We start from the raw sequence: 9080 nt of genomic DNA on the forward strand, positions 1-9080 counted from the left end.
GAAAAGTCCTCCCCAGCCTACTGTCACTAAAGGTATAGGTCTTTTGGAGTTGGAGACATACTGAACTGACACAAACTAGAGATCATAATTGTGAACTAATTCAATCATGAGCTTGTCAGCATCACTTCTTAATTATTAACATTTTTAAGTGAATTTTCATTTTTATTATTATTCTATGTTTAAGTTTGAACATCCATCCTTTGGTAAGAGTAGTAGTCACAATTTTAAAATATAGCCGACTTATTTGGGGGATATATCAAATTCATAAATTAGTTTCCACAAATAACCCAATTGTTCACTTTTAAGACGTTACTGTTGTGATTACTAATTAATTGGTTATTCTTTATTAACTGGTTATAGTTCAGAAGTAGGCTAGTTCTCAATGAGGATATTTTTATTTAATAATTATCAAATATCTAATAAGGAACTACCTTTGTCCTAAATTTGCTACTACTTACTGCTTAGTTAATCGTGCTTCTCTATTAGTTAATAGTATTAAGTTCAGTGTTAATGTAGTACTACCTATTACTTCCTGCATAGTTACTTGTTAACAACGGACCATTATTCTAAAGTGTTACCATAATTTTTTCTACCAATTAGATTGTGTTTTATTAAAGTCTACACCTACCCCAACCCTAAACCTACCCTTACAGTAATGCAGATACATTAAATAATGTTGTTCAGCATGAGAAAAAGCGCAAATGTTGACGCAATATTGATGTGCGCATGCGCAGTAAACCCTGGTAGGACAATCTGACGGGTAGGATAAAATGCCAGGACACCGGTGTCATGAGAAATCGAGTCCCCCCTCGAAATCCTAAACCGACCCGATTTCGAGGGGGGACTCGATTTCTCATGACACCGGCATTATTTTACCTTCATATCACTGACAGCCTGGCTCTCGTCAATCACGTGATTTCAGTTTAAGGACAAGCCCACATAGGAAAATAGGCTGCAGAAGCGCCACCCAGTGAATATATTGTAACAACAACTGTTCAGTAGCCTATATATTCTCAAGCGTTCGTCTATATGAAATAGCCTACGATATATATAAGGATAAGAACATGGGGATTTTGTCCAAGTCCATTCGGAACCTGCATGATTTGCCAAGGAACGGTAAGTCAATAAATATACAGATAATGACCTATGTGATAATGGAAATATGTGCTATTCGTTTAAAGTCAACAGGTCATTCAGTTGGCTTTACTTTCTCATTCAGTATGCAGATTTACATGCTAATGTGAGACTTTTTTTTTTTAAAGGACAGGATGTCATGTCCACATGGAAAACTAAAATAATTTGCAAGACTGTTAAAATAGAATATGATCGTACGTCTGAACCATTCACAAAGCCAGAGTTGTCTACTACAATAGTACGTTTTCATCACGAAACATCTACGTCTACTGGTATCTGAATGTGTGCATAGTTTTTTTTTTTGTTTGTTGATGAAAAACATGAACAGACAAGGAGGGCCGTAACTTTTCCCATTTATTTTAACCAAACTTTATCTAACAGGTAAACAGGTTAAGGAATACATTAGGATCAAAGGAAACATTTCTACAGGTATACTTACATTGATTTAGTTACTAATGAAATCAGCCTATAAATTCATTATGCTTTGTTTTGAATGACAGTTATACATGCATGTGTCTATGTCTTTGTATCCACACAGAAGCAAAACACCTTGGACACTTTCAATATTATAATAGACCTAGCAACACAGTTAAACAGAGTCACAGCAAAGGTAGATTACACATTGTTTCTGCTGATAAACTTTCGTATAAGATTATCTCTGTCTTGACATAGCTAAATTATGAGCAATTGAAAGATTATCTACATTGGCATTCTTCTTGTCTAGACAATGAATGAATAACTCTTTCTGCTATTTGATATTTCAGGTTTCTGGACAGTCCCAAGCTTTTAAGATGGTTGATGACTTGAGTTTAGAAGAATGTAAAGGTTTTATTTTCAGATGGTCTAAAGAGCTGAAATGTTTGAGGTCAAAATACAAGAACAACATGGGCAAGGTAATAGTGACTCGAGATCTCATGTAAAAATGGATTTGGAATAAAAAAAAAAATCCCAGCTTATAAGGAACTGAAATGTAAAACAAGCCATATGTTCCATGGAAGAAATAAGACACCACATCATTTTGAACCCTGCCTACACCCGTTAAATTTTCATAGAATTTCAAATGTATTGGAATTTATGATTTGTGTGTTAAGGTCATGGATATGTTCAAATGAAAATGAAACAAAATGACTAGTTAGGGGGCTTCTGTAATTAGTCCCTTTGGTTCATCTTAGCTAATTTTTACTGATAAAAATTGAATACATTCAAAACAACAAATAGTGTATCAGCCTCAGCTGTATCTCTTGAAATGTAATATAATCGCAGAAAAGTTATTACAGATACAACAAAAAGATGAGTTGTAAAGTACTTATTGTTAAAAACTTGGTATCTCATCAGATTTCCACTGTTGAGAAATTCAGGAGTCTGGAAGCTCTGAACATCAAAAAGCATCAAGATCAGAGCCTGAAAGATGCTCTAAAAGATTTTCAGTGGTTAATTCATATTTTGCAGTCACTCCCAAAGGTCAGTGATAAGAAAAAGCTTCATTACTTGATCATACGTTTTAATCCTATGCATATGAAAGCGTATTTGACTGTGTCTTGTTCATTTCTCTCTTTTCGTTTAGTCCTCAGTGTGTCAAGAAGGATGCGCTAGAGTAGAACTGTTCAATCTTTACAGACAATGGAAAAAAGGGCAGCTGATCAGCATGCTTCCAATTATGGACTTTATCATGAAGACATTACTTAAGGAAAAGGTATCATACTGAGATCATGTTTCTACAGATGTTTGTTTGCTCATGTAGCACATTTATATATCAGAAACATGAAAAGTAAAATATGCAGAAAACCTTTATAATGGTCAAAATGAGGGCGAGAGAAATTGTTTCATAGCATGTAATTTAAAAATCAAGAGACTTATATTACAGAGACTGGATCAAGGGGCCCTTCCTATAAGATTTGACTGCTGTTTGAAAACCACCTCAGGTGTTTGGATGTAAAACTCACTCTAACCAAACTGGAATGGCAGACTTTAAACATGTTGTGCATGTTATATTCATGTTTTCCACAGTGGAAATCCAACTATTTAACTAACTAGTGCCATAGAATAGATGATCTAACTTCTGGTTAAGGTTTTTTTTTTTTAGGATTTCATTTTGATACAGAAGCCTCAACATAGATCAGATGGAAAAAAGGTGAGGCGTTTATTTTACGTATGTGTTACTTTCACTATTTCACGTATGTGTTGTGGTCCCTTCTTGTAAGCACAAGAAGCTGTGCATTTACAAGAAAGGGCGAGATGAAATTCTTCCTTCATATAGAAAGAGAAACATTTCATCATCTGGAAAGAGAAACAAAGAAAGCATAGGGAAGGAAAAGTTATCTGCAGTAGAAGGGTATTTTCAGTGACAGTATATTTTCTTTCCATTTCTAGGTTGACAATCATCATTTGAACGGCATCTTTTGAAAGACTTAATTATCAAATCCTCACCTTGGCATCACCATACCACCAATATGACAGCTCTCAGGACATCGTTACCTGTAGGCAGAAAAGAAAACATTTAAAGACGTGTGACTGACGATATCAGAGTGGATGTAAATTATTGCTTTTTTATCTAAAAAGAATATATTATAATAAACACCTTTAAATCAAGGCAGACTCATTATTATCATTCTTACATTTCTTTGAATGTCTGTGAAGAGCGAAATCTGCACAGAATATAGTCACATGACAAAATGTAGCTAATTTGTTTGAATGAAAAAACTTAAGTGAATTGAAAATAGTCTTTGCCGTGTGTTAGGTTCAGAAGAGAAAGAAAAATGTCAATATGCAGCCACTGTACTGGACAGTATCAAACGCACTTTGATCCATTGATGCAAATATGATGGTATGCTACACTGGTCTTTTTTGTGACTGCACTTCTGCTATCACACATTTAAATAATTATGTATGTGGGTGTTTTATGTAAATACACTGTGTGGATTTCATTTTTATGTTGGCCATGGAGGCATGAACAGAACATATCTTGTGAACAGAAACAAAGATGAACAGACACTCTGTAGACACTGTTTTTGTAAATGCATGACTATGGTCCTGTTTGTGTCAAGGTTGCAAAATATGTGTCTGAAGAAGTTGCAAACACTATATCACACTGATACTAAACAAAAATATGTTGGCACATTTCATGTTTTTCATGTTGGTTTGAAGAAGGGTTGTTTTGGGTCTTCACACATCTGTACTTTCATTTCTGTTTGGTTGTTGTTCTTTCAGTGTATGACCACTAGAGGTCATACATGTGTAATCTTTGTCCAATTTCACTATGTAACATGTATTTTTATACCCTTTCCGCAAATACTATTTTATTACACTTTAAAAAAATCATTGTTGATGTCAGATATTGTTGTTGTTCATGGGCAGGTGAAAATTTATATGAATACAAACAGCACAACTGGTCATCAGTCAGTGTGGTATCTTTATTTAGGGTCTTCAAAAGAAAAAAGAAAACGTATTACACGCATCATAAAATCCTTTTTTTTTTTTTTTTGTGGTACAGTCCATATAAATATTAGTCCTGCTACCTGCAATCAAACCCTACCACTTCTCAATTACAATATTCTGTCTTTTTAATTAACTTTGTATCAGAAGTCCAGATGTTACTGAAAAGGAATGTAAATGTTGTAAACAAATTGATTGTAGATTTATAAACAACACAATTATTATGGCCCAGGATAATCATAAAACGGTAATAGGCAAATGTATAGATTACCATAAATAGTCAAAGCAATAGACAGATAGAAATTCAGAAAGTCACTCTCTGTGATTATCTTGCATGGGAGTTACAGTATAATAAATTGAATAAATAAAGAAAGGGTCTTTTTGAAAAGCAAGACTAAAAAGGATATTCAAATTATGTTTGAAAGTATGTCCTTAGTAATGTTCATTGTGAGAAATAAGCTACTACTTTTTATAGAAGATTGTTTGTAATTTTTTATTTCCATAATCTAAATCATTCATTGTTCTTGTGTTCTTGTACCTTTGCCTTTCTTTTTAGATGAACTTGTGTGTAAAACAAAAGTATCATCTAGAATAGGGATTTTCAAACTTGTGTCCAGAACTCTAGGTGGTTACAAAGAAATTCATAATATTTTTTCTCATACAGTATTAATGGGCCTTTATACATGAAGTATATACATTCAGTAAGGGGTTCACCTGCAAGGGGCATTTCATGACATGTTGAAAACCCCTGATCAAGAAAACATGCTTGTCCAATGATTCACCTGATAATGTGGCACTTGGGAATTTGGGGATTTTTCTATGTCAAGTTTCTGCTTGTTGTTCAGTCATATTGTAAGATCATCTGACCTGGCTCTGCTGCTACCTTTGCTGAGACGACTTAATGATCTTGTTTCCTCTGTTTTCTCTAGTTCCAGAGCTACAAGTGAAACATCCATCATCTCCTCTGTGGCCTCCATGGCCTTCATTTCTTCAGAACACTCCTCCTTCTCTGGGCCTCCAGATTCCACAGAATCCTCTTTTTTCCCTGACCCATCACACTCCCTAGAGACTTGGACTTCCTCTGGATCCTCTATCTTCAAGGATACCTCCTCCTTTCCCAAAGTTTCCACCTGTTCAGTGTCAACAGCAAGTCCTACAGCTTTATCTAGAACCTCCTCACCTTTATTGACTGCAGTATCAAAAGGTCTAACTTCATTTAGATTTTCTAAAGCTTCATTCTTACCTGTTTTTAATACATCTTCTAAAGCACAACTTCTTCCTGCATCCACTAGACCCTCTATAGATTCACCTTTTCCTATATCTACTACTTCCTCTGAAGCTTTGCCCACTTCTGAGTCTACTACATCCCGTTGAATTCCATCCCCTTCCATATCTTCTATACCCCCCGTAGCTTTGCCCTTTCCCATATCCACTTCATCCCCAATGGGCTCTATGTCAGATAAATTTGACCCTGCTACCTCCCGTAAAGCCTCAGACTCTTGCTCCCCCTCAGATATTTTAGACATGTCCAGATCTCCAGTAATCTTACCATCATCTAAAGTTTTTGCCTTTTCCAAAATGTCCTCATTTACAAAAGGCTCAATTTCACAAAGTTCCCTCTCTTCATCAGACACCGCATCTGCTGTCGCTTCCTCAACCACATCAGGTAAACTCCCTTCTTCCCTCAACTCCTGGACCTTAAAGGTGTTATGCTCTTTTTCCCCAATTTCCTGTAAGTTTTCCTTCTCATCTTCAGCTTCTGAAAGTTTTTCTTCTTGTGCTGGCTCAGCATCTATTAAGCTACTCTCCTTCGCTGACTTTTCCTCAGTCACCTCTCTACAGGCCAGTTCTCCTAGATCTATATCCAAATTCTCTTCAAGTGATATTAAATATGTTTCCTCCACACTTTCCCCTTCTGAACGCTCCTCCAGTACTTCTGGTAAAGCTGTCGGAGTTTTTATGCTGTCTACCTCATCTCCTTCCCGAAGTGGTTCTTCTGGTGGAAGCTCTGGTAGTGTCTCTGTGACCTGAATGAAGGAGGGTTGAGTCTCATCGCATATGATTGTCTCCTCTACAGGTGGCACTGTTGCCATAACCACCTCCTGACTCCTTTTCTGCTCCTTCTCCAGCTGAGGTGAGAAGAACTGGCCCTCTTCCATACAAACCTCAGCTAGTGGATATATGTGCGCCACCTCGTCTTTCTTCTCCTCTTCAAGGCGCCTGTAACCCTTGGATTTTTGGACAAGGGTGCTCAGAAGGAATGGTAAGTTCCTCTCAGGTGGTCCAAGAGGCTCCAACTGCGCTGGAGCTGGTCGGTGGAATACAAATCGGATCTTCTTCAAGGCGAGGTGGCTGATCTCCACAAAGTTAAAGAACAGTGAAACACAAGCAACTGCAAGCATAAAAATGATAAAGATGGTCTTTTCAGTAGGCCGGGAGACGTAGCAGTCCACCGTGTTGGGGCACGGCCAACGACTGCACTTGTATAGCGGCAGGATGCGGAACCCATAGAGGAAGTACTGTCCAACTACGAAGCCTACTTCAAAAAGAGCTTTGAAGATGATATGGCATATGTAGGTGAAAAGCAGAGTGCCCTCGAGTCTGAACTTTTTGCTACCCTTCGTGCTGGTTTCCTTGGTGGTGCGAACACTTCCCTGATCTGGAAGTGGAAGACGCTCCTCGCCTGTTTCCTGTTGGTGGCTAACCTCGGCTTCTTCACGGTCCTTTCGTTTTTCCTCCATGTGGAGGTAATGGACAGCATGGCCGACGTATACAAGCGAAGGTGTGGATACAAAAATTATTTGTAACACCCATAGACGGATATGGGAAATTGGAAAGGCCTCGTCGTAACACACATTCTCGCAACCTGGCTGCTTAGTGTTACATATGTAATCAGACTGCTCGTCTCCCCAGACAAACTCTGCTGCCGTGCCCAGAATTAAAATGCGGAAAATGAACAGAACTGTGAGCCAAACGCGTGTGGAGTGTTCGTTTACTTCCTCCAAAATATTACCCAAGAAGCTCCAGTCTCCCATTGTTGTGTATTAGCTGTGTACAAGAAAGACAATGGGAATTAGGGAGAAACAAGATGGTCCAAGAGTGTTTTACTTACATGATAAACCTGATATATCATACGCTTGCGGTTTTGTTTTTTTATAATAAAGTTATTGTTAAGATATTATGAAAAATATTTTCTAAAAGCACCTTCTCATTAATAAGTAAACTTCTTGATAAACAAAACTAGACTGAACAGATCATTTACAAACAGGACCAGGAAACAACTGTAAGACTCAGATATGCCATTGCCAAAACACATCACCAACAGGCTCACATTCAACAATTTAGGCCATCTTAGACATAAAACAAAACTGGACAAAAAAGCTATTGCTATAAATGGAGAGCCAAAGTTAACTGAGCCTAAATGGTCACCTTTGCACAGTGGTGGGTCCAGTGCAGTCCAGTTCTGTCCGTTGCTCCTGGGGCCTGTGGGGCGAATTGAACTCCTGTCCCCCAGTCACCCAGACTCAGTCTCGTCCTTGTCGCACCACTGAGCAGATGTGAGCGAATGGGCTATGATGGCTGCTTTTCATGCCTGCCGTAGAGTCTAAGCTGCTAACCAGATGCCCTTTATGCACCAGACCACGAGTGTTGATGCAGAAGACAATAGGATCAACAGACCCGCAGCCAGAGGGGCCAGAGGGACAGGACACCATCCACAGGTCCGAACCAAAAGTATACATTTTAAAAAATGAAATAAAATTGGGGCATGAGGCCCACAGCAATGGCCTACTTCATCATGACATGCTGTAAGGATACATCAGATGATTAAAACCAAGCTGTGGTTATTAAATGTCCTGTTCTTTTGATAATATAAATACATATAGTATGAAATTATATATTATAAATTGATTTCATTATTTAAATATTAAAATAGGTACATGTTCCACAAACTTTGACAACCAGAATATATCCAAGATATGTTTTTATTGTATCAAAGAAATGTAGCATAAGGTGAACATAAGACACTTCTTACAAAAACAAAAAAACAAACAAAAAATCTTCCCCCAACCTTTTGAACAGCAGTATATATACTTCATATAGTGAAATGAATGCTGACCCAAACAGACAGTATAAAATATGTACTGTTTTATTGTTCATGTGTTGTACATCAGTGGGAATTGGGAAACTGTGACATAGACTTCATGACATGGCTTCTCATAATAGGTGGAGCAGCATTTTGGTATTTCAGTGTTTGCATTTCACTGTAGTGGGATACACACAGTAAATTATCCACCCATAAATCTTCAACAAAATGGAAATTGGAGCCAAAGGACCTTACGACAACAGTGATATTTCACAAGGGAGACAGCCTTAGGAAATGGTGATAATAAAACATTTGGCCAAACACACACATGCAGGAAAGCTGGGTGTTGGAGGTATAAGGTTTAATGGTTTTGTGATAACGGGGCAACAGTGCAGTGCAATGGCATATTTATGATATCGGCCAGGAAGCT

General features: G+C 37.6%; 2 protein-coding genes across 5 annotated transcripts; one reads left to right on the forward strand and one right to left on the reverse strand.

Annotated features, from left to right (window-relative positions):
• The first annotated feature begins 849 nt into the window (after nucleotides 1-849).
• On the forward strand, nucleotides 850-3580 carry LOC107748214 (uncharacterized). 4 transcript variants are annotated; one of them, XM_016562934.1, is made up of 9 exons: nucleotides 851-1116; nucleotides 1268-1372; nucleotides 1516-1563; nucleotides 1673-1744; nucleotides 1899-2027; nucleotides 2470-2595; nucleotides 2699-2827; nucleotides 3218-3265; nucleotides 3505-3580. In XM_016562934.1, the coding sequence occupies exons 1-9, from the start codon at nucleotides 1099-1101 to the stop codon at nucleotides 3535-3537; spliced, it is 708 nt and encodes a 235-aa protein (XP_016418420.1). In that variant the 5' UTR covers nucleotides 851-1098; the 3' UTR covers nucleotides 3538-3580. The 4 variants fall into 4 exon arrangements, with proteins under 4 accessions (XP_016418422.1, XP_016418420.1, XP_016418418.1 ...); XM_016562932.1 differs by having other exon boundaries at nucleotides 852-1116; nucleotides 1263-1372; XM_016562933.1 differs by having other exon boundaries at nucleotides 852-1116; nucleotides 1263-1372; nucleotides 3218-3262; nucleotides 3503-3568.
• A 708-nt stretch (nucleotides 3581-4288) lies between these two features.
• Nucleotides 4289-8148, reverse strand: LOC107748212 (gap junction alpha-8 protein-like). The gene is made up of 2 exons (XM_016562930.1): nucleotides 7996-8148; nucleotides 4289-7614 (listed from the first exon to the last, which is right to left on the reverse strand). The coding sequence occupies exon 2, from the start codon at nucleotides 7599-7601 to the stop codon at nucleotides 5412-5414; it is 2190 nt and encodes a 729-aa protein (XP_016418416.1). The 5' UTR covers nucleotides 7602-7614; nucleotides 7996-8148; the 3' UTR covers nucleotides 4289-5411.
• Between the last annotated feature and the right edge of the window lie 932 nt (nucleotides 8149-9080).

Source organism: Sinocyclocheilus rhinocerous, unplaced genomic scaffold, assembly GCF_001515625.1.
Source record: "Sinocyclocheilus rhinocerous isolate Xijiao unplaced genomic scaffold, SAMN03320098_v1.1 scaffold5064, whole genome shotgun sequence".
Taxonomy (NCBI): Eukaryota; Metazoa; Chordata; class Actinopteri; order Cypriniformes; family Cyprinidae; genus Sinocyclocheilus; species Sinocyclocheilus rhinocerous.